This window comes from Battus philenor, unplaced genomic scaffold (genome assembly GCF_028537555.1).
Source record: "Battus philenor isolate CCGP_79_NKW_IND1 unplaced genomic scaffold, ilBatPhil1.0.hap1 SCAF_27, whole genome shotgun sequence".
Classification (NCBI taxonomy): Eukaryota; Metazoa; Arthropoda; class Insecta; order Lepidoptera; family Papilionidae; genus Battus; species Battus philenor.
The window spans coordinates 6,260,424-6,286,570 of NW_027181690.1; the positions used below are offsets into that span (position 1 = coordinate 6,260,424).

General features: G+C 31.1%; 1 protein-coding gene across 1 annotated transcript in view; it reads left to right on the top strand.

The window, feature by feature from the left end:
- Nucleotides 1–26,147, top strand: part of sona (sol narae) — a 166,646-nt gene that overhangs the window by 122,794 nt on the left and 17,705 nt on the right. Inside the window, exons 4-6 of the mRNA XM_068768851.1 lie at nt 9,262–9,357; nt 12,848–12,983; nt 13,483–13,590. Of these exons, the coding sequence (XP_068624952.1) occupies nt 9,262–9,357; nt 12,848–12,983; nt 13,483–13,590 (340 nt within the window). The remainder of the gene's footprint in view (nt 1–9,261; nt 9,358–12,847; nt 12,984–13,482; nt 13,591–26,147) is intronic.

Consider the following 26,147-nt stretch of genomic DNA (forward strand, 5'->3'; position numbering starts at 1 on the left):
GAAGAACAGACGAAAGAAACTTAGCTATATGTGTTTTTTTTTAATATATAATTAAATGTATAGGTAATATTCAAATGTCCTGACGTCGAACACGTTCCGAAAGTGTGCTGAAGTCATTTGCAGATCAGTATATTCCATTAGTATTATACGTATGTTTGTTCAACATATTTATATCTTATATTGTTTTACATTTTTATCTTATGATAATAATTTATTCAGACTACCAGTTACGTGGTATTTATTAAAAATTGTTAAATGTTGTAATAACGAATTCTCTAACAAGAAATAACTACCTACAAACCCGATAGTAATGATGCCTTACATACTCGGCTCTCTTTGCTTGTACTTAGCCTTTTTCGTGTTATTTTATATTAGTTTTGAATAAAATTTAATATATTGGTTCTTTCTAACATTCAAACGTTAAAACAAATTTCTGGACCATGAAAGAAATAGTTGACTACCACTGGCTGATATCTTTTGTTTTTTATTTACTGTGTTTCCTCCTTATAGAAACAAAAAAGAATAAATTTATTGTATAGTCCAAAACATAATTTACTAAAAAAAAACTTTAAATGTTGTTTCATAGACAGACTGCAGTTGGTTGATAATATACTTATATTTACATATTACAAAGAAACAAACGTACAGATAGAAAGATTTATATTTTCTAACCAAGGAGGATATATAGATTTGGCAAACTTTTCACGATCCAACCAGCCGTTGCCGGACGCATTAGCAATGCAAATGTCTGTATCTATTTTAATAAACCAGTCACTTTTATTCAGTGTTCGCTTACCAATCGACAACATTATAATGTTTATTCGACTATTTGTTCGAATTTGTTTGTATTATTATTCTATTCTTTGTCTTTAATAAACTAAGAAACATATCATATACGGATATATTTTACAAAAAACTTTGATTTAATAATACTATTTTAAATATTATTGACAAAAACTTTGCTGAAACTTTCTAGCAAATAATTACTTATTTATTAAAGTTATAACTTTCAACATGTTAAATTAATATTTACTGAAGCCAATTGCTTACAAGCTACTCCATTAGGCCGTTAATCCTTTTTTTAATGGAATCAGAACTTTACGATAATATTTTATATGTGACTGAAAAATAGAGCCTATTCTATGTATTCAAATTATTACTATATAGAAACTAGATTCCATTGAAATTACATTAATTTATATATATTCTCTAGTTAGCACACAAATCTGTGATTTATGTGTAAAGTTTTATAAGAAGCCAATAAAGGTATTTTTTTTAAAATTATTTTATGTAAGGAAAATGTTTATGGTCATATAGTTTATTAATTAATTTAAAATATAAAACAATAGTTAATGTAGCTAGAAGATACATAAACATGATGTCATTAAGCATATTTGTGTAACACGCAGGAAGACTTTGCAATAAATTGATTATTAATAACTATCGTCGACATCTTGCATCGGGTCATTATCTGAATGGGACATCAATTAATAATGTGATTATTTTCCTGTTCATTATTTATAATAACTGCGTTAATATCTATTCAAATCCAGATATTTATACACCGGATACTATCAGTAACAATAATTTTAATAAAAAAAGAGATTTTACTAAAAAACGACGTAATTTTTTTGTTTTTAATATAACAGATGTGCCATCAAAACCGCCATCGTCATAATTTAACACTGGCCTTTCCAAAAACTGTCTATAGGACCTGGAGACGTCCTACTCCGTGTATGCCTGCTTGTTTTCTTTATTTAAGAAACTTAAGGCCTTTGTAGTTATTCCTTTTGCGCGTTATGTAGCCTGCCGATCAACATACGTTATAGAAAACAATAGATACTCCGGCATATTAATAAGCAGCCTTTATAAATGAATATTTAAATATGTATAAAAAAATTTTAATTTGATTCTTAAAAATTAAAATTTCCGATCAACATATATAGAAGTCAAATTTAGAAGCCGCATTCATCAAAAAACCTACGACTATTTAAAACTATTGTCTATACGCGGTTTTTCCGTATATTCTATTATGTTCTCTGTATATATTGAAGTTTTACATATATAGCTTCATGTGATAACTATGTTAAAATATTTCGAACTTTATGCGTACAACTTATTCATACGTCAGTGATTCGTAGCATAAACAATAATTATATAATAGATTCTGACTTATGATTTACGACTAAAATATATTTATATTCTTACGATTGAATACTGGCAGAACATAATGTTTAACGTTATAATAACCGTGATGAAAATTCTTAACTCCTTTCGGAAAACGACATTCAATAATTTTTTGATAAAATAAAATATAAAAAATATTTTTTTCATTACAAATCAATCGAGTTAATTTTATTTTCTCCAAAAACTATCTCTATTCTTTATAGAATATAAAAAGAATCATTTTATATTTTATGTTTGTACTGTTTGCTTATAATTGGTTGTGCATGTCATTCAAAATTAGTGTCTATGACAATAGCTCTCTCTTCATAGAACTTATAAAACTTATTTACAAATCGAGATCAAGTGAAGCAATCGCAAGAGGTCTTCCGTCTAATCAAAAAAAATTTCTCTTGCGTTCCAGGGTACGTCAACAGAAATCTTCCGCGAGCTCTAAAGTTCAACGAAAATTAGCCCCACGTTCTTTTTACACCATAAAATAAAAAGTTTATCTAAACCTTTATTAGTAAATGATTGGCCCTGGTTGTAAGGATGGAATGATCGCCTCCTTCTTATAATGCTTTTTCTCTTCATTCAATTTTACATAATTCTTTATTTACATTCATTCATTCATTCATTACATAACGAATTTTATTTTCCACTCTCTGATATGACACTATCAAGTATTTCTTGCTACACATTTTTGTCTATTCAACAATTTTTCTTGACATTATATACATACATAATATACAAGAATTTTTTGCGTCTAATTATATAACCAAGATATACAACTTGGCGCTGTTTGATGGTTTAAAAACCTTATTCTGGAGGATCTGTCGTTTTATTATCCAAGCTGTAGAAATAGTTCCTATGATCAGCCAAACGAAACTATTGCATGTCCAATTAAGTCTGTTGGCAGAAATAGATGTCATAGTACCTACATACATACAAACCATAAATTTGCATAAAACAAGTTGAAAATTCTTACGCGTATTTGTGGTCCTAAGGTTAGATTTAAAAAGGCACAGAAGGACTAAATGCACAGTCGTGCGTCCAACTCGCCATTATTTATACATTAGGCCGTCCTATTTCCATGTGTTTTTGAACGATTACTCAACACGTAGTGACCTACGCATGCAATGCGAGCGTATCAATTGAATCGGTAAATACATGTGACGTAGGTAAACGGGGATTGGGCTAGTAGATACATGATCTTTAAAAATATGTCGGCGTGACAGCGTAGTGAAATTATTAGATTGTTAAAAGGTTCTTGAGGATTGACGAATATTTATTCTTTTGAGCCTTCAGATCCCCCAAAATGTTTATGCTGTAATTCGAGTATTAGAAGTTTGTTATAATTATCAAAATGATTTCTAACTACCAATTCTAAGAAAACTTTACAGCTCATCTATCATTCGCTTCGAAACACCCAATTCGGTACATAGCACGTGATGCATAGGCCCATGACAAATTTCTCGAGGAATCCCTGGAAGTCGCGGAGTATGTAAATGCCAATAAGGAAACAGTGTAAAACCAGCGTCAGTCCGGCGAATCTAGTCCAGAGATTACTGAACTAACGCCATTTTAAATTCGTGCAACTCTACCTTGCACGGTTCCTTAAAACGTTCACATAATAGAGCAGACTGAAAAGAAATGGTAGTAGAGAATGGCATTTTTTGCCACGACCCTTAGTCATAAGGAAGCAAGTAAGAAAAAACAAATCAAGATCAAAGATAAGCTTCAAAACCGTGTAGAACTAATGCTGGAGAATGTGCTCTTAGCACTGTACTATGCAAACTCCTAAGAATTACGTCTCCAACATAGACCTATTTGCTATGTCCTTAAAATATATTTTAAATATACCAACTTTGGAACTAAATATTATATTTCTACTTATATCTAATAAATATATTTAAACAGTTAAGTTGAGTATATAAATGTGTGATCGATCGTTACTCGGTACCGCTTTTTAAAATATTATTTAGTGGATAATAGTGCTTGTTGAATAATTGTTCCTATACTATTGTTTACATCATTGCTCAACCGTTGGACATCCTCTGCTTCATATGGGCCTCCCTTGTAGATTCCCTAGAGAATCAGTTAAAAGCGGCATGAATTCAGGGTCCTCTGTCCGCCTTATTAGTGGACTGCTTATGCAGCGGTTTCTAGTCTGTGATGTCCAATCCAGAACTTTGATGAATAGATAGATGATCTTGCCTATGAGGCCCGAAGTGAGAGACTACGTTATTTTTTATTGTACACGCTAGCAAATATATACTTAGTTGCATAATAGTAAAGAAAAAAGTTCAATAGGCGGTCTTATCACACGAGGTAATGTATTCCAGACAACCATAGTTTGAAAACAGTATAAATATAAATAACAAGTAGTTAACGTACACAAAACTTCTTTTTATACAAACATACATACATATGTATATAGCATATATACTTATAATAAATACATATTATGGCATAATACAATAAATAAAAACATCAAACTGTCTTGGATCGCACTTGTCTAAGAAAAAAGAAACGAAGAACGAAAAAAATAATAAAAGGATTACGTTTCTTCTCCCCACTCAAAATAAATAAAATAAAAACTGCATAAATAGCTAACGTATGTATAATAAAATATTTAATAGTGTTAAATAAATATTCAATATTCCTTTGTGTTATATGATTCACGTATTTCAATGCATTTCACACAAACATCTTCTTTTCTCAGACAAGTTAAGTCAGGTAACATTATTATGAACAACTTCCGCGTTGGGGCCATAAAACTAGGTGCGCGCTGAGCATTCATGACGCACCAGATATTATCGATTTCGTTTTAAATTACTTAATTAATTTACTAATTAAATTTCGTTTGATTTTTCACTGTTTTTTTCCTACTTAAAACTTTCCGTTCATGCTAGTTGCTGGTAATAAAATTATTATACACACGTGTTTAAATATTTCAAGACGCTTTGCGCTTAATGACTGATTTATTTGACTCTTTGAGGAAGTACAAGTTTTTAACATTTACTGCTTTTTTAGTAAGCTTTCAAAGGCTTTGAGAATCAAAAACACTACCCGGCATCTTTGTGGATATCAGAGACTTAAGTTTCTCGTAAGTAATGACTTATATAGAGCATTGGTAGCCCAGCAGTAGAGGATTGAGACTGGCCATCCTTGGTCGTGGGTTCTATACCTGAAATATATTTTGTTTGCAATCATACTTTGTTCATTAATTAAGTAAATAGAATTTGCAATATTTCACAAACAAGTTTATAGATGAATGGACAGGAGAGTCTTCCGCGTACAATAATATCACATTGCCATCGCCAGACTACCTGCTAAGCGTGGCGATTATGATATATTCTCCCATAGATATCTTTGGGGCTGAAAAGACTTACTTAAGTATTTAGTTATAATTACGAATTTTATACGAATTGTATACGTTGTTTTAAAATTCTGTTTTAATTTATATTTATTAATTATTATTATTTTAGGATCAAATTGTTGTATGGCTGCATCCAGTTGTAATGTTGTAATCCCTGTGTTTTTTACTTAATTTTACGTCTGATCATAATCTTGACAAAGTAGCTGGTGAATTTAGATCCATATACATTTATTAAAACATTTGTATATTAATTAAATAAATAATTATGTCTAATAAGTCTAGTATATCTCATTAAATTTAGCGACTATTAAACCGTAACGTTATCCTTACAAAAGCGTGAAAGAAAAAAAAAGAAAGTGAACGTTTCTAAATGAACCGTCAAATATATGTGCCAGCCAATAGTTAATATTTTGTATTCACTATTTGAGTAGAAGCTTCTTATCTGAAACAGTGCCGGCCGTAATTTAATTATGTGAAGCTATTGTGGTTCAATAAAAATTATTCTAAAAACTAGTAAACGGAAATGTTCTTCGATATTATTCCTATAAGTACAGGCGCAAAAAGATGTGTTTATTCATAAAAGGCATGTTTTTGTGTTCTGCGCTTATGACGCGTTGTTTTCTAATAAAAAGAGTACATTTATGACATAGTCTAAAGAAGCTATGATTATCATAGATATTTAATGTTCAGTATATTGCGCGTGCAAAAACAATCAAATGTAATTAATGTACCGTGTAAAATATATTTTTAATCGAAACTAAATCTACATGATATCCATTGATCGGAAATAGGATTCAAATGCACCATCATCCCGCGTCAACCAGATCGTAGTCACTACTACATACTACTACACTACTACTACACTACTACATGAATCATAGAGGCATATGATTAAATAAATATATTATATATTCCTCTAAACGGTTCTTGTAAAACCATTTGAAACAATAACGTAAAAAAGATGGGTTTACAATGCCTCTAATATACATTCCAGAGATGCTAACTCGATATCATAAAGTGTCGTCAAGTTACGTGGATTTGCCGTAAACGTCTGGTTCGTGAGTCGATAACTATCTTATGGTATTAACAACGCGCTGCGCTCGAATGTTCTAGGCGTATTTTAAAAACATGACCAAAAATAAATAAAACGATTATTTATAAGTGGACCCAATAGATAAGCAGTATCGATTCTAGGGCTTTTTAATGAGTAACCATTGTAAAAATGTTCTTAAAAAATTATAAAGGTCGACATTATTTTAAGTTTTGTATGATATCTACAAATGAATATAGGCCTGCCATATAAATTTCGTATAGGAGGTAGTATGTCCCCCTGGGGACGTCTAATGCTGCGTTTGATGAGCGACTTAGGACTTGCCAATAAGACCTGAAGTGCCTTAACTAATCACTGGTAACACAAAGTGCTCGTAGTACTACTTTACTCTTGGCACTGGCAGGCAACACGCACAGGATATTGAATAAGAAGATATTTTATACAATAAAACTACAACAATAGTGCAACAGAATTTTAAGTACAATATTTTCCAGTCTACTTATTTTTACATTGGATATATATATATATATATATATATATATATATATATATATATATATACATTTATATATATATATATATATATATATATATATATATACTTATTTTTACATTGGATATATATATATATATATATATATACATATATATATATGTATATATATGTGTGTGTGTGTGTGTGTCTTTGGTATCCACTAATATAAAGTATTGCAAAAATTTCAACAAAAACCTTTAAGGAAACTATAAAATGTTTATAATGCTAGCGAAACGTGCGTTTAGTCTAGTTTTGTAGCTCGACGAAGTAGATAAATAAACGTGGGAACATACGATGTCGTGATTTGCATAAGTTCATACGTTTTACATTACACTACTGACTGGCCCGAGAAATGCTACGTACTTTGGTTGTTACAATGATATTGGACATACTATGTTGTAGTTTGAAAGTCGGTTTAGCCAATAACGTCACTAAGCTAGTAATAACGTGTCATATTATAGCTCAGAAAATAGACAAATATTCTTCTACTTTCCTATACCTATGGTTGCTTCAAAATGTATAAGATACGCTGTTTGTAACGGATTCCTACTCATGCCTCTTAGGGGTCGTTTTCTGCAATTGAATAATGATCATGATGCATTAGAATTTTTAATTATTACAACGCTTAATTTATCCGTTTCTGTGTGCTTTTTTATTAAATAAATAGTGTAGGACCACAGTAACACCGTACAATACCCGATACAGCCCCTGTACTGTATTATGAATCTGTTCTTTACCTATCTCATTCGGTTCACAGACTACTCCGAATGCGTCACCCAGCGGCAGGCGGAACTAAGAGAGTGAATACTCTCACAGGTCCTCCGCAGTCCTTTGCGACGGATAGGACGGACATTTAAACATTGAGACTTTTTAAAGACGTATATCCCATCATAATCATCGTCTACTGCTGAACATAGGTTTCGTTCTACTGCGGACGACCTACGCTGTACTTGTCTATCCGTGGTCTCGACTCCAAAACCTAAAGACCCCAGACTTTCTGCGCTTTTATAAAAAATATTTATATTTAATCAGTTTTATTAATTTCACAATTAAATAAAACCTTCAATGACCAAAACTAAAAAGTATACACACCATAAACAAATAAAAAGTTAAAGCCGTTTTAAATAAGGTATTTTATTTAACCTTATCTACATCTATCTATTATTACCAGTGCTGTATGCATTTTTAATTATTCGTTATTGTAACTAAGGCATAGCTTTTGAAATTTTCAAATGCAGAACAATGCTGCTTTATCCTCATCGTTTCCGTTGATTGTTTTAAAATGCACCGCCGAGTCATCAAGGTGCAGAAAAAGTTCACCAATCAAAATTCCATTTGTACATGTATGAAATTTTAATTACGGCATTCGCATGAGAGGAATACTAAGTACACGATTCGCATTAAATTAGATTGTCCTTACGTCTTTTTTTGCAAAAACAATGTCTTTGTTTAAGCGATCGAATCACATTACATATCTATTAGCGAAATCATTTGGAACCTGTTCGACGGGTAGCACATTATCGAAACTTTTGATTAATATTCATTATTTTATCGGAATATTTTAATTTATATAATCAGTTATATTATGTTTATGCAGTCCCATTAAATAGTTTTCGTATTTGGGTAGTTTCTAGTGTTGCTAATTCGATAGCTTGTGCATAGTATATACCTTATGTCATATATCCACGCAGCAATGTATAATACGTGATAAAACCATAAACGGTTAAGGCAAATGGAAATTAAGCCGTCGTGTACGAAAAAATGGCGCGAGATTTATTACTCTTAATTTCGCACAAGCTTGCGTGATGGATTACGAACTGTATCCACTATCTGAGATGACACAACCAACAGTGGGAATATGTTACAAGGCTGAAGCAAATTTATAATCCACAGAGAACGAAGAACTTAACGCATATACTCCGTTGTCAGGACTTGTCATTTTATGATTACCATAGTTTTAATATAATTTTTAATTATTTTGTTTCAAGTTTTCTTGTTCTACGTCCACTTTGTTAAAATAAATATAAGCCAGGATAGTTTCCTGTGCTATTTTTTCGTTAAATTAAAAATGAATTGTTTTTATTGTCATTTGTTTATACAAAAGGATCATAATGTTATTTCATTTTCCAGGAACACGACGACGACATAGGAGAACTGTATCACGACGACGCAAACGGCGCAGCTTTGCTTATCAGAAGGCACCCGAAGAACGGAAAAATTATAGTGGTAAGCTACAAGATTTATTATTTATTTATGAAATTATGAACAATTATTATGGATACATATTGACGTGAGATTGTTACAAAGTACCTGCAACTACAGATAATTATCTGTAGTTGCAGGTACTATCTAATTAGATAACAGAAGTGGTAGCCCAACAGTAGAGGGCTATTAAACATGTTTCCAGGTGACAAGCACTAATGTCCTTTACATACCCTAATATTACACTACGATCGTCAACCCGCCTGCCAGACATAGCGGGTATGGTATATCCCCGCATAGATATCTTTGGGAGACGCCAATGCCTTGCAGTGGGCGTCTAAGGACTGAAACGATGGAGATAAACAAGCACTTTATGACAAATTTCAAATATTGGAAATAGTTTACTTTTAAAAATATCTAAAATCACACCCTAAAGTTTAACTATAGGCTGGCTACTGCCAAAGTTACTACTTTAGCTTGCTTTTAGCTCCCTTCAACGACGTTAGCTGTTAACTATCCTAGATTAAAATTGGCATCATTCGTTCTTTGTCTTCGAGTCATCATTGCTTTGTGTTATTAATGATTAAAATATTGTTTAAATAATGTTGTATTTAACTTAATACTCACTATAAAAGTGTTTTTTTTTATTAATAATAATAATTTTTAATAATATTAAGACAAGTCATTATAGGTGTAAAAGTTTTAAAGTGACCAAATATAGCCCATTTGCTGGGAATTAATTTATGATTAAATAATAAACAACGTAATAATAACAAGAGTTTTCAAATTTTAAAGTACAGATTAAAATTAATTATTGTTTAGGATCAGCACCTGCAGATTTTGTTCTGCCGGAAATTATCGGCCTGTCGCATTTAAGTAGAGAAAATAAATTAATTTATCATATAATAGAATCATTTTTATAGGCATGATTGGAAATAGGTGTAAAAGTTTTTTCTGACAAAAAGCTATACCATATTATTTAATCGTTTAATTTTTTTACTTTGATAACCGATCAATCCGTATTATTATCGTCGATATTAAAATATAAAATATGATTATTTTTAATTTCACACTTAACTAGCTATATGATTTTTCTGATGTTGGCGTTCCTTTTGAAAAAAGCTTTCGTAAACGATCTTCATTTGTTAACTGTCCTGAACGACTCTTCTATTTTAATCATGACGTCTTTAAAGTTTTTGATGATTGAAATATATTTTAAATATATTAATAATATTTAGGAATACATACGTCCATGTCGCGTGTCACTAATTTATCAACTAGTCACGTAGGATCGAATAATCCGCACCAAAAATATGGTTTTGTCATTGAAACACGTCAACCACTAACATATGCCAATGCCCTCTACCGTTTAGGTTAATTCAATATATCTTACATAATGTTAATATACTGTGATACAAGTATTATTACATCATGAGAACCGTAGAATTATTTTTTTATCGAACAAATTTTATAAGTCAATTTTATATTTATGAATTAAATGAATGTAAGAATATATTAACGTATTGTCAACACACACATATATAAGAAAAACATACATAAATTTAAATATAAAACTTCTTTTACCACACTTGATCAACAAGTCAGAATATCCAATCAAATATTGTCAGCTTCCTGATTTTCAGCAAAGCTCACATCGAACAACTATAATACTCTTGCTGTTTTAGGAATAAAATCTGTTAATCAAAGTACCCCTTAACAATGGATCTGTGACGACCACATCGACGAATTCTAATTATTTTTGGTAGAGGAACACTCTATGATTGACTTTCTGTACATTGTCTTGGCAGACAATGAAAACCATTGCTTATCGGCACCACCAATATGACCAGCACAAGCTAAACCACCTCCTTTTGTCCTTATTATATCCGAAATAAAATAATCAGTTAATATTAGTGCATTATAGGGAAATAATCAGCGAAATAAAACTCCCAAAGGCTCTAACCTTTGTGGTTCCAGATAAATCCTTCTGGTCTAGATACCAGAAAAATCCACATCTACAAAAATAATTTAAAATGAGAAACAGATGGTTGAAACGCTTTGAAAGATATCTTAGTCACACAGCAGTTAAGTTTTTTATATTGTACCATTGCTTGACGTTACAACAGATGTTATAAATCGATTGGGATTTCCAACAATATTACCCTAATAAATAAATTTGTAGTCATATAAAGGAAGGTGCGAGAATGCGGTGAGTAGTGCGTGTGTGGTCTATCATAGCGACGTTGGGCGTGGGTGAACCGGCAAATGTATTGGCACACTAACCTAGACTAGATGTTCTTGTAGTTAACCTTGCATCCTCACAGCTGGACTTAAGCCTTCCTCTCTAGAGTTGTAGAAGTTAACATAAATAACAAGATGTGTGCTGAGGAGATCGAACCCATAACCTACAATTCCAATCAAAAATCTTTAACGACTGGGCTAGCATATTTCAATTGTTGCAGATTAGAAGTGTCTATTGTATAGTACTAATTGAATATATAGAAGTTGAAACCTTAAATTGACGAATTTAGTATGATGATGTGAATAAATAACATGACTGGACTCTAGGGCAATGACAATTATTTTTATTATTAGGTTCAATAAACTAGTCGAATTAATACAGTACAAACTATTAATAAAATATACATAAAACATAAACCAAGTGTACGATATTCTCGAAGTTAACAGAGTAAAGACATAGAGTTGCGAGAAGTCGCTAGATGCGGGTAACGCAAAACTAGTCATCGTAGGGACATTTGGTAGATGCCTATGCCTATGCATCTGTCGACTGAAAAGTGTAATATGAAAACTTTATTTTGTTTTTTTTTTTTCCTCAACACAGATAACATAATTAAAACTTTGCGATTGGCTAAAAGAGAAAAATTGACGTAATTGTCTCAAAAGACAAGTTTTTAAAGGTATATCAATGATATATTCAAAAATTAATCATTCTAATAACAAGTTTATATACATATCACAACTTATATAGTATTTTGAAATTTCAATTTCAATCACAGAAATCGTTCTAAACAAAGGAAAGTGATATATTTACCAATTTATATACATTTTGGAAATAGTAGTCCATTTTATCTGTTTTTTTTACTGAAAATGGCGTAAACAATTCAACTAATAAAATAAATATTTAGAATCAAGTTCGGGTGCCGTTATACAGGCAGATCATTAGCATGCGCACTAAAGCACTGTAAAATACCTTTTTATTCCATTACGTATATACCAGGTCTTTCTGGTTTAGTGGTAACGGTCTGGGCAGGAACCATTGTGGCGCCAATGTCTGCTGCCGAGCACATTGCAATCTTTACTGTGCATCCTTTGGATAATCACTTAGTTAATGAGGTGTTCCTGTATCAAGTCCCTTAGCGACGATTATACTTGCCTTACCTAATCTTACCTCGTTCGTCTGGCCACGTTATATCATTAAAAATACATGCATGCTAAACACATTAAAGATTAGCTAATTCTAAAAATAAAATCGATGTTTTTTTTTTGCATACAGGATGGCTCAATAGGTCACGATCTGGTGATCAGACCAATACCGGACTCCATGACTACAACCGCACAAGATGACGAGATGTTTATGGATCCCAAAAACATGGCCGACATGGTATCGATTGATACGGGCTTACCTATAGGTAAGGTAGCATACTTTTAACAGGCATTGACAAATTATTATCCAGTATATATATACAAATCTTCAATACTAATAAACTACGCTTTACCATCAATTAAATCAAATAGTTAATCAAACCATTAATATACCAAAATACATTCAATTCAATTATATTACGATGTTAGAAACTATTTTTATTGTATATTTGAAATAAATTATTTTAGTAAATTTGTACTTTATCATTAATAGTAATATTCTTTTATCTTTAGCAATAAATATAATTGTTACATATATTTTAAGTATACCTTTTCAAGAAATTAAATAATACATATTTAGTTTCGATTGTGTGCTTTTTAATATAATTGGATCAATAATTAATATCTTTTGTAAGTTTATTAAACTTATTAATATTTATATAAATCTGCGCCATCTATGAACAACTATTGGTATTATTGTGATCCAATACAGTATTTTTTAATATCATTATCTATTAACAAGTTTTATTTTATTTGTTTTAACAGTTAAAAGAAAGAAAATAGATCAAGAGAGCTTGCAGCAAGCTTTACAAGGAGCCCACCACGTTATAATAAAGAGGGATCCCGCTCAAGGAGACCATTTTGGTGATTTTGGTAAGTAATAGAATTAATAAGAATAAATCGGATATCAAGGAGAGAAGTTACTAAAATTATCTATATTTTATACATTAACGACATATCATCATAACCATTTAGTCATTGGACATACACGGATGGACATAGACTTCCCGTACAGATTTCCAATAGGATTGCTTGGAAGCGGCCTTTCTCCAGCGTCTTCTGACGACTTTACCGAGGTCTGTCAAATCTGTACAGTTGTACGTTCTAATTAAATATAGTGTATATTAATTTTAAAGATATTTTAACTTATTCTGAAATACATAAAAATTTATTTATTCTAGACACAAAATCAAAATTGTATTTTAATATATACACTTTAATACAGGCAATATAGCAAAGCAATTTTTTTTATTAATGAGATTAGATCGCTCACAGGCTGTTATTTTTTTAACACCGAAAGAAAACAACAAAAAAATTGTAAAACATAGTTATTAAGAGACACTATTAAAGTTATAAAGGTTAGCATTTCAAATAAACCGGATTTTAAATAAACTATCGCGAATAAATTATGTCATAAGACTAATAAAACAAAAATATTCGCGATCACGACTTGAACTTATGACTTATTAAATAACTTCCAAATTATATAAGTGCTTGAATAACGAGTAACATTAATGATAATTGGTATTGAATAAAGAGGTTCTGCGTAGTTGCGGTAAAATATTTTGAAAATACATCCATATGGAATTAAGATAAGAAAAAGCAAAATTAGATTTTATTTTTTTTATATACGGCTTCGAAATATCTTCTCATCCAAAATACAGTGTCAAAAGATCTTTGACCAATGTGTGTTACCAGTGATAATATAGGGATCCGACAAACGGAGTGGTCGCTGACTATGAGTCTTATGAGATGGCTCAAGGTCATCCAAGTAGTAACGAAGAGAGCTATACTCCAAGTTTCGCTGCGAGATCGAATCAGAAATGAGATGAAATCCGCAGAAGAACTAAAGTTATGGACGTAGCTTGAAGATTAGGTCACTTTGCTCATGCAGCCGACGGTCGTTGGGGTTGAAAGGTTCTAGAGTGGCAACCACGTACCAGTAGACGCGGTGTGGCTATTGGGGACACTAGATAATCCGACGCCATAGTAAAAGTCACCGGAAAACTCTGGACCTAGGAAACGCTAGACCGGGCATAGTAGCGGGCAAAGTTTTGCAGTGGACATTTATGGCCTAAAAAGAAAAGCAGAGGAAAAGGATATACAGCGTGATTGTACATTTTTAATAAATGTAAAAGCTTTAAAGGCTTTTATTCACATTAATCAGTGGTTTCAGAATTAGAATAACGTAATGTTCAGAAAGAAAAATCGTTTTAAAATTTAGATTACTACATATTAATATTAATTATTCTTTACTGTCTGTCCTTCCACGCTTTATACTGCCAAACGTAATCTGTCATTCGCGTTTGAAATATATCTATGTATCATCCATCATTCAGGGTTTTCATTTTATTCAGATTAATTAGAAATAGCATTAAAAGTTTTAGAAAAAATGAGCTATGTATTCACCAGTTTAATGCTTTTACAGTAATTAATAATCACTCGGTATATGTTACACTTCCTCTTTTTTATGATATTGTGGAATAAACAGCTAAATAAATTATTAAAAAAATACTTTATCTTTGACGTTAGCCGAGCCCATGTAATCTAACCTAACTTACACAAATTTGGTTACTGTAAATATTTAATGAATCATATTTATTTAAACACTTTTTAAATTAAAATGTCGTAGCAAAATACGCTTTTCATTTCTTCAAATTTTGAATGATGTTTCACTTGCGCCTGGATAAATGATAAGTACCCATTTAAACTACTAATTTGCTAGTTTGTCATTTATTCACCGAGAATCGATTTAAATATTAATACGTTAGTTATCGTGTACATCATATCAATTATGTTTATGTATTTAAAGCATTTTTTTATAAAAAAAATATAACTGTGTGCTTTATTTTACCTATTCTGTTTCTCTCTGATAATTTTTACGATCGTAATCAAAACTATAACTCAGAAGTTATTTATATTTTTTCCCACATATACAGATGGATATTAGCCTGCAAACAGATCACATCAATCTTTTACAAATCACATCTAAATTAATGCAAATCTGGCGTCTTTCTTGTCATCAAAAATTCAATAAAATGTATATGTCTGGGCGCTTAGAAAGAATAATTACGTAAATTAAAACATGATTAAAGCTATTAAATCAATTGAACAGACGCAATCTATTCCAAGTTTCCAATGGAGACTGTACCCTTCTCTAGAGGGCGCTGGAATTATTATGGGGGGCATTAGCGCTTCCGAAGATATATGGAGGACGTTATGAAATATCTCTATTGTCATGAAAAATAATTATCTTATTGTTATAGCGTATTTTTACTATTTACCGCACCGTTGTCGTGCGTAAGGTCAGTAAAATATATGCTTACTCTTACTTAATTTTCTAGAACATTAAAAAATAATTTTTACCCCTTTCAGAAAAAGACGGTTAAATCATAAATAAAACATTTATAAAAAAAGTAATCTAACAACCGCCATTAAAGTAAAATTAAATTGGCAACAAGTTCTTCTAATTAGCAAACTTAATAAACATCGATTGATTAATCCGAAGTTGTGAGAAACTTGTTTCATCAAACACCTGCGGCCGCGGAAGATCGCCGCTGACATTTTGATATATGTATATGTTGCCAATATATTCATGTACAACGTTAACAAAGACTGGTCGGACCAAATGTTTTTCGAGAAAAAGTTTCTAGATTTATGACTGGGTTAATACAACGCTATTTTAACTGCACCTTTCATCCATAAATACGCCAATTCGTATAGTAAACAAAAAAAGCGTCAGCGATGTCTTAACAACAGATGCATGGAAACGCATCTTTTGTTCCTTACAACACACCAATTATATATATTTTAATTTATTTTAGTATTTATATTCGAAGAGAATAATGCCTATAATACATAGAGTACTTCGATATATTCACAACAATTACTAATAATAGTGTTTGGTATCATAGAAATAGTCTATAGCAGACCTTTTTATGAAACACTAATTTGCATAGTCTGTATTCTCTTCCGAGATGTGCTTTAATTTTTTTGAGCTAAAATTATATATTGAATGAGACGTATAAAGTTTTAATATGATTATCGCATATCATTTAAAATTAGCGTATTTCAATTACGTTTTTAATTTTTTCGAACATTTTGTCTATGCAGTTAAATTATTAAATTTACAACTAAAATAACCTTGGAAATAATAGGTAATAATATAAAATTCGCGCTCGCCAAATATAACATTATCTACAAGCAAAATACTATTTAAAACAAATATGCAAAAGTTTCAATTTTAATTGATCGTGATTTATAGCTCAGTTTTCGAAATGGTTGATTTAATAAAAATGAAAATACCATTTATTCTAGGTGTAATTTTTGTCATCATATGTTTTGAATTTACATAAATTCCAATAATTTATGCTTTTTATGACAACCATTTTTCATGTTATAGTATTGACAAATGTTTAGGTAATTATCAAGCTAAGTTGTTGTTCTTATTTGAATTTTTAAAATAATAGGTAGGTTTTAATACGCTATCTATTTTTTTATGCAAGCAGTAGAAACAAAGCGTTAGTGTTTCCATAGAGGAACTATAGTAGGTATTTATAATAATCACTGGTAATTTGCGTAGTTGGTATAAGATCATAGTTTGATTAGTAATAAGTGTAAAAACTTTAATCGGGTGAATATACAGCTTATTAAATAACAATTAATATATGGAACACCATATCCAAAAATAAATTAACGTCGGTTTAACAATTAACAAATATTTATTTACTATATAATTTACTATCGTTCCCATCAGACTATTCCTTGACGCATTTCAATTAAAAAAACTTAATGTGACGTATTTATAACAAAGAGATAACTTTATAAAGAGTGATTATAAATCGGCATTAAAACTTTAAAGCTTTTCAATATATTCTTCAATGCTTCAACACTTATAATCAAACACCCTATACATTGAACGACGACACAGACCCACTTGTAAGATTCTTGCAAAATTTTTACCTAATTTTTTGTATTTATTATTGATTAGCGCCTAACGTATTAGAACCAGAACCGTTGCGCTATGATCATTACTGTATTTCCAAAACCATTAGTAATTTTTTAAAATTATTTGTATCAGTAGAAGCTAAATAAATCGCTTTTGCTGTCTTATTCTTTACCACTTTTTTTACATACATAAAATGAACGCATTAGCAACGCCATCTATTTGACGTGACATTGAAATGGCGGCCTATTTACTTGATGTTTCGTAAATCGTTTTTAAAATTTGACATTTAAAAAATGAGATACCTATTTTTATACGTCGAAACACTGATTTATAAAATGGCACATTAGTTTCTATTAAGATTCATCTATATTTCTGATTTCATTCAGCACAATACTCCGTAATAAATAAAACCTTTCACGGTTGGACTTATCAATAAACAGTTACGAAATGATTTAAAGGAAGAGAAATATAGACACCTATTTATCATAATAAAATTGTAACTGAACCTGTTAACGACTTTTGAGAGTTTATTGAACTTTGATCTCTCATTCATTATCCAAGTCATTCAGATTTTTTTAAGTTTGTTATCTTCTTACTAAGATTATTATAAATGTACTTATGTTTACATATCAATACGGATCACCAAGAGAAATGATTCTATGTTTTAAGAGTTTGTGTGGTTTTCTTATTGAAAATATGTCAAAGCTTTAAAGGGGGTGAATGTGTAGGTTATTAATCAGAAAAAATCTTTAAAACATTTATAGATACTTACAATTACCCTATATAATTACTCCTCGATATTAGGTTACGTTTTAAAGCAAAGGTTCGAAAGTTGTTGCTTGACAAGATGGCGGATTCATTATATATTTATTATTTATTACATTTATATAAATAGTATATGTAGATATTTAAAAATATATATTATGGTATATTTATATATAATTATTGTAAGTTAGTACACATTATATTTAAATAAGGTTTTATTACGTGATTATTTTAACTCTTAATAGCCTAGAGTTTCAATTTTGATACCAATCTTTTAAACCGAATTTTCACATTACTATAAGTTTTTTTTTTATAGGTGGGCTGTACGAATTTTACTGTTGTATAATATTCTTTCCAACGAAATTAAAAAAAAATCTATTTTTCCCTTCATCTAGATCCTCAAGCAAATACAGTAATATTAAAAAAAATCACTTTCGTAAATCAGGTTATTAAGGGTTAACTCTTAATTTTATTTTACTTTTGCTTTATGATATTACGTGTTTCACCTACCTTCATTAATTTATTACTGCACCGCCTAATGGTTAACGGGTAGAAAATGCCTTAGGCATTCATTTCATCTTTTTACATAAATATATATGAAGAATTATCTCTCAGAAATAAATTACTTTAATTAATCTTTTTTAATGAAATGCAACAGGTAAATAACTAGCATTACAAACTCTCCAGAGACAGACAATAAACAATTATTAATTTTATAATGTAGCAATCCGAATTTTGAAAACCCTTTTCCTAATTTTATGTTATTTATCAATTCCGAAACCATTGATTTTATGGATATTATGTAAATAATTGACAACAAATGAGTTAATTACCTCTTTATCAAATCACCCAGTATTAAAAGCGTTTTATTTTATTTCGGTTGTATGGAAATATATGACAAATCAAAGGGAATTTTATAAGTTCCAACTTCTTGTTATTTTTAATGTAAATGAGGCAATTAAAGAGGTATTATACTTTATTTTTTTACATTACACCCATGATGATTCGCCAGAATTAAGAATGTCGAAAATTTTCCAGACAGTCGCAGCGTTCGAAATGCCCGTGGAACAATTTGCCAGTCATGTGTTTACGTCTGGATTTGAGCTTCTTATCGCAAATTTATTCAATTAAGGATGAATTATTTATAAACAAATCTGAGCACGGAATGGCTTTGGACCGTCTCACGGTATAGTTATGGCAAAAAAATAAAATAAACGTGCGTCGTGTTTTGCGTTGTCTAAAATTATATTTGCATAACAGCTGAGCGATAGACTTTAGAAGTAAATATTTTCTGTCCTCGCTGACGTACACCGCATGGCAGTTGCATACAGTATTTACAAAATTACATGGTTATTTATACAACCGCGGAAATAATATCATAAAGGATTTCGACAGTCACGCGGCATACCATAAGGGACGCCGTCTGTCAAAACGCGATATCCGCTGTGGCGGCATACGTTTCTTGGAGTCGTCCGTTATGATGGCGCTTTTGAAGGTGAGTCGCAGTTAAAAGAAGTCGACTTCGTGAGATATTCTTCGTGAGAAGCTTGTCACCAGTCCGGACCTTATGAGATACACACTGATGCCCCATAACACCACTCTTTCGTCTTTTTATATATAAAAAAATAATAATTGCCATCATTTTCTTATCAGTGTTAATGTCAGGAGAGTGTAACCAAAAAATATGGCTATGATATAATATATCTAAATCTAAAATCGAATTTTAAATCCCAAAACGAATATATGTATATATTTTATAAAACCACAATTTTCATTGTTCTTATTATGTTTGGATCATCTTCTTGTTACGTTATGGATGGGAAAAATAATAACACTACTTGACGACAACTTTAATTGTATATTGACAAAGACCGGTTGCAAATACATAACGATTATATTATACAAATGAAGTAGTTTATACAAGCGTGGAATATATGAAAATAAATTATCGTTTTATTACTATTCAATCGCCATGAGTCATTTACATTGCTGCAAGCCAAAGCATGTCTAAAAACTATCTTAATAAATACGTCAATGTACTAAAAGCATTAAAGACGTACTTTTTAATTGAAAACTGTAATCCTTACGTACGTTTTTAATTTTTTGTATTTCTTCCTTCTTTGGAGAGGGCTAAGCTCGGAGCTTCGCTACGAGGTCGTATCAGAAATGAAAAGATCCGCAGAAAAACCAAGATCACCGACGTAAAAAGAAGAATTGCCCGAAGTGGCAGTGGGTGAGCCGATGTGGGCAAGCGCCCACTAAGTGGACTGGCGACTTAAGATCGCGGAAATATTTAGGGGAGATATATGCCTTGCATTGGGCATCTATCGTCTGATATGATATATATCCTGTTTGGTAGTTGAGTACATCCACAATGCGAGTCTAGTGCTTGTATGTGAATGTCACATATTCTTCGATTTTTTTTTATAATAAGCATCCAAATGTCTGCTATCTCCTCTCTCTTCCTTACTCAACTTACCTTAGTTTGGATACTGGGTATTGTTTTATGGATTTTAAGATGTTGTCAAAGCTCCCGTTCTTCGAACGTTGTTTCCCAATCCTAATTCGATAGACTAGTTTTACGCAAATATAGTTTCAAGTGCTTTGCATGCATTGGGCATCTATCGTCTGATATGATATATATCCTGTTTGGTAGTTAGTTGAGTACATCCACCATGCGAGTCTAGTGCTTGTATGTGAATGTCACATATTCTTCGATTTTTTTTTTATAATAAGCATCCAAATGTCTGCTATCTCCTCTCTCTTCCTTACTCAACTTACCTTAGTTTGGATACTGGGTATTGTTTTATGGATTTTAAGATGTTGTCAAAGCTCCCGTTCTTCGAACGTTGTTTCCCAATCCTAATTCGATAGACTAGTTTTACGCAAATATAGTTTCAAGTGCTTTGTAAGTTTTATATGATGGGCTTACATCTTACGCTGCGCTTGTGGGTCTGGAATCTTTACTCAAGAATCTTAAGGCCCCAGCATCCATCTGTTCTGTACGCTATGTGGTCTTCTCATTGCCACTTTAATTTGCCAATTCATTCAACTATGCTTTATTTTCGTTCATCTACGAATCTTTTCAATTCTGAAAATGTTTACATGTGGTCAAAAATTTACTTGTGATGATGTGGGGAAAATACAGCCATTTAGCGCGTAGTACATACGTCTCCTGTGGCCGTAAAATTCTGGAGTTGATACCACGGATCGGCAAACTTGGAGTAGCACGTTCACCCACAAGGTAGCTACACGAAATTATTAAGATTTTCGAAAGACGCTATATGCAGGATGTTTCCATTCTATCCTATTAGAAATCTATAGATGAGTTCCATTTCAATTAATATGCTACGGCTGTAATAATAATAAAGGAAGAATCTATTTTAAATAATGAATTTGTACACAATGATTCATATTGACAGCTATAATAATTAATTAGATTAAAAAGCGCAAAGCTTTATTCTTTAACCGTTTTTTTTTTACCATAATACATTTTTTTAAAGTATTTAATTATGTTTAATTAGTAAGTTATCACTGTCGCGTATCGAACACGTGCACCGGTCAACCAAACACAAATATCAATTGCATGGTAATCGGAACATCGATTATGCAAATGACACCGGTTTTTCGTTTGAATGTCAACGCGTATGTTCGCTTCTGTTTCTATCGAGATTTCTGTAGACACTTGCACTTGGTTTTATTAGTATATGAATGAACTTACGGTAAAAAATATATAACGATTTGGTAACTAACATTTAATCTAAGTTAAAAAATGTCAATGTGAAGTAAGGTTCTAAATCCAGGGTTTTAGGAGAGCTATCAAGCTCATCTACTGTAAACAAATGGGTTCTACTGTTACTTCTCTAAATTATCAATTAATACATTGAAGAATTTCATTAAACAAAAAAGTTTTAAAAAATTCCATTATATTGTAAAAGATTGTAAAGTTAGGGAATAAATGCAACTACAATCGTATTGACAATGTTCAAGCACATGTAAATCAAAATAACAATATTTTTAATAAATAATAGGTTTCAATGACGCCAATTAAAGATTTTTTCTTGCTTGAACTTATTTTTTTTTGAACATTTATTTATTTCTAGCTTGAGTCCTGATGTGACTCCGATTACATAGGTTGGTCTTATATACCTTAAAAAGAGTTGGCCCAAGGAGTTTTCAGTATAAATGTGAAAAGCTTATGTATCCTTTGCGTAATTGCCGTTTTGTTTCTAGTACAGGCAGATCTTCTTCAAATCTGTTAATCCTGTTATACATCTAATTTGGCCAAGATATCTCTAAAGCAAGTTTTACCTTTTATTCATAATTCAGCGTGTTCATATATCGACGTCATAACGGTTCATTACATAACTATCAAGCCGGTTAAGCCCTTGAACCTGTCTCCGTGGTCGAAGAACTAATAGTTCTAATCTTTGTTAATACATTCTGGTGTAAACTGAGTCAAGAATATTTATTTATTTACATAAAATACCTATGCATAACTTCATAGCCCAGTCGTCAATATGTATTAATTTTGCTAAGCGTTACATAGGTTCATATCTAAATATTCTTAATACGTTTGGATCACTAAATTGTTCCAAAGTATTGCTATCGTTTGACTTAACTCTGCAATCACAATGTGAGCCAAATTTGCCAAATAAAATTTAAATTTTCTAAATCAGTTTCATCCCCTTCAAAGTAATCCCCGTCCAAAAAAACGCACTTTTGCTAACGCTTTTTCCAATCTCCGAAACAGTCGGAATAGTTTTTTCCGTTATAACCTTCAAGACCTTCTTTGATTCGGCTTTTGCCTCCTCAGTCGCGTCAAAACGGCGTAACCATATTGGCCTTTTGAGTTTGATGAGTAGCTTGAAAACACACGGTGCCAAATCAGGCAAATACGGTGGTTACGGAACAAAATTAAATTTAATTTTAGGTATAATGCTAAAATTTGATTTAATTAAACAAAAAATCAATACATCGTAAGGTTTAATTAAACACACACAACAACACACGTGTTACTGTTAGTTACACGTACATCAATACGATTTAAAATTAGGATTCCTAAAGTGGTTTATATCCCTTTTAGGGTCGAAATCGGATTCCCTGGCGACGATTTTTACGAAAACTATCTTCAGGTGTCAGACATCGCCATGTCTATGAAGCGACATTTATACAAGACATTAATACAAGGCACTTTATTAATTTGTTTTACATGTTCAAACTAGTTATAAGAATAAAAAATATTTTGGCAGGAAGTATCATTGTTGTACTATTATATTTTGTATCCATAGGTTAGAGATAGGATTTTCAAATCAATTTGTGTTCGAGTTTAAAACCGGTTTTCCTAAAATAGTTTGGAAATCCCTGCTTTGAAGTTGTAATTTCACAAACAATTAATCTATTATAGATATGACGGGAAGGGCGTTCAATAATTATATGTCAATTTATGCAAAATGGCAACCGGAACTCGGCTTATTGTCATAGAATGTCGCTGCCTAGGGACACAGGGCTAGATTATTTCGTGCTCGGATCATGTTACCGGAGCTAATTAGTAATAAAAGTAAGATTTGTTGTTTGACAATCGATTGGTTATTTATATTGATAACTGGAATGTTATATATTTAGCAATAGTAGTGAAAGACGAAGGTCTACAACGAAAGTGTATATCCAACCTTACAGCAGTGAAACATGGTCTCTCACTTCGAGTCTCATAGACAAACTCACAGTCATTAAACAAGCCACGAAAAATGCCATTCTAGAAATTTCTACGAGATCCATAGACGAATAGAAGTAACCGATAAAGCTCAGCGGAAGTTGAAATGACAGTGGGCTGGCCTTAAGTTTCTAAAGGACTCCACAGACCGACTAGGGCAACGTAGAACGTCCACCCCCAAGGTTTACGACGGACATAGACGACCTTGTTACGGTCTACCGAATACCTAGAATGCCGCTTCCAACTGGTCCTATTGGAAATCTGTAAGGGATGCTTATGTCCACCTGTATATGTCGCAGTGCTGATGATTGTTTTTTTTCAGATTTGATGATTGTGGTGACTTGGTGTTTTAAAACAGGGTCTTTCACCGATTTCATGAAAATAAAAATGTTTATTTTAATCTGAGTTAAAGCGTGCATATGTTATTGAATAATAATTTAAAAATTCGTTAAAAACGAGACGTTTTTTAAATAAGTAAATTGACACCGTACTCGTACTATTCATTTATTAATAACTGATTATATATATGTTATTATTTTAAATTTAAAATGATATTATATTATGCTAAAAATTAATCACTGATACATAAAAAATGTTATAAAAAACTGATACTGCTTAAAATTTAAATAGCAATCTTTAGAAAATGAATTCATGAAAACTATTCTCTTATTAGTTACACAAATGAATTGAACACAAAAACGCATTTTAGATTATTAGTATTAGTATTCCTAATTGCTAAAAATATTTACAAATAGATAATAAACAGACTTGAAAGATGAAAATTGTGCTTATAAATTGTTTAGTGTTGTATTTTAACATTACCAGAAACAAAGTTGATAATAAAAATGTTTAAAATCTAAACTTTATGAGCAGAGGTCGTAAGGTCGTGGCGTAGACCGGTCTTACGTCATATATGTTTTAAATTCCAATGGATTTTCGACTAGTCTCTCTGATCTGTAAATTAGAAATATTATTATATTTTAGGTAAACCGCTTAATTAAATAGCTTTTAATGACTTGCATGGGAATGGTGCCTTGCAATCAAATGCAACTATTAAGATGTCAGACATTAGCTTAAAAATATTCACAATGATATTATTACATTTACTTTTTTTTTGCTGTTGGTCTCTATGAACAAATTATATATAAATATAAATGCATGGGTTATATCATTAGCTTCTACTCTGAATATCACAGCCTAGTAACTGTGAATATTTTAGAACGTAAATCCTCCTTAATAAATTAGAAAAAAAATGTTTATTTATAATTTTAAAAATAACAAAAAGGAGATTATAAGGATAAGATATGGTTGCGATGCCACGTTTCCAATGCCTGCCTTCTATATTTTAGGAAAGCGTTTTAGGGCTAACTGGACTTCGCTAGACATTATCATAAAGAGATGCCTAACCCTAATGGAACGGATAGGCTAATTATATTTAACGATTTCTATTTAGGATGACATTTTGTCAACGTCATAATTAGTAATTTTACTAGCTTCAGCGCCTGTTAACCAGTAATATAATAATGTTCCCGTGAATGTTTTATGATGATTCGTAAAAATAGGATTTGCGTGGGCACCCCATGAGGAAACCTAAACCATTTTTATGCATTTTATGCTTCTCTTTTTTTTAAAAAATAAACTGTGTGCGTTATAGCTAAATTAGTTATTCAACAAATGCCACACATGTGCCTTTTCATTTCACGTCTAAATTTTATGTCTGCCAACTTAATTATAATAAATGTTTTCTTGTTTCAAATCTTTAAGTATCTTTTAAGCATTTAAAAGATTTTAAGTCTATTTTTATTAAGATAATTATTGAAAAGTTCACTAGGCGTGACATACGTTTAATAATTTTAGCGCCACGCAGTAATATATTATTTATTCAAAATTCCTGAGTCTGACAAACATAAAGCTCGTTCGATAGCTATTCAAATCAAAATTTGCATACGAAATGTGAAATCGATTATAATAATAATAATATTTAAATACGTAAAACAATTTAAC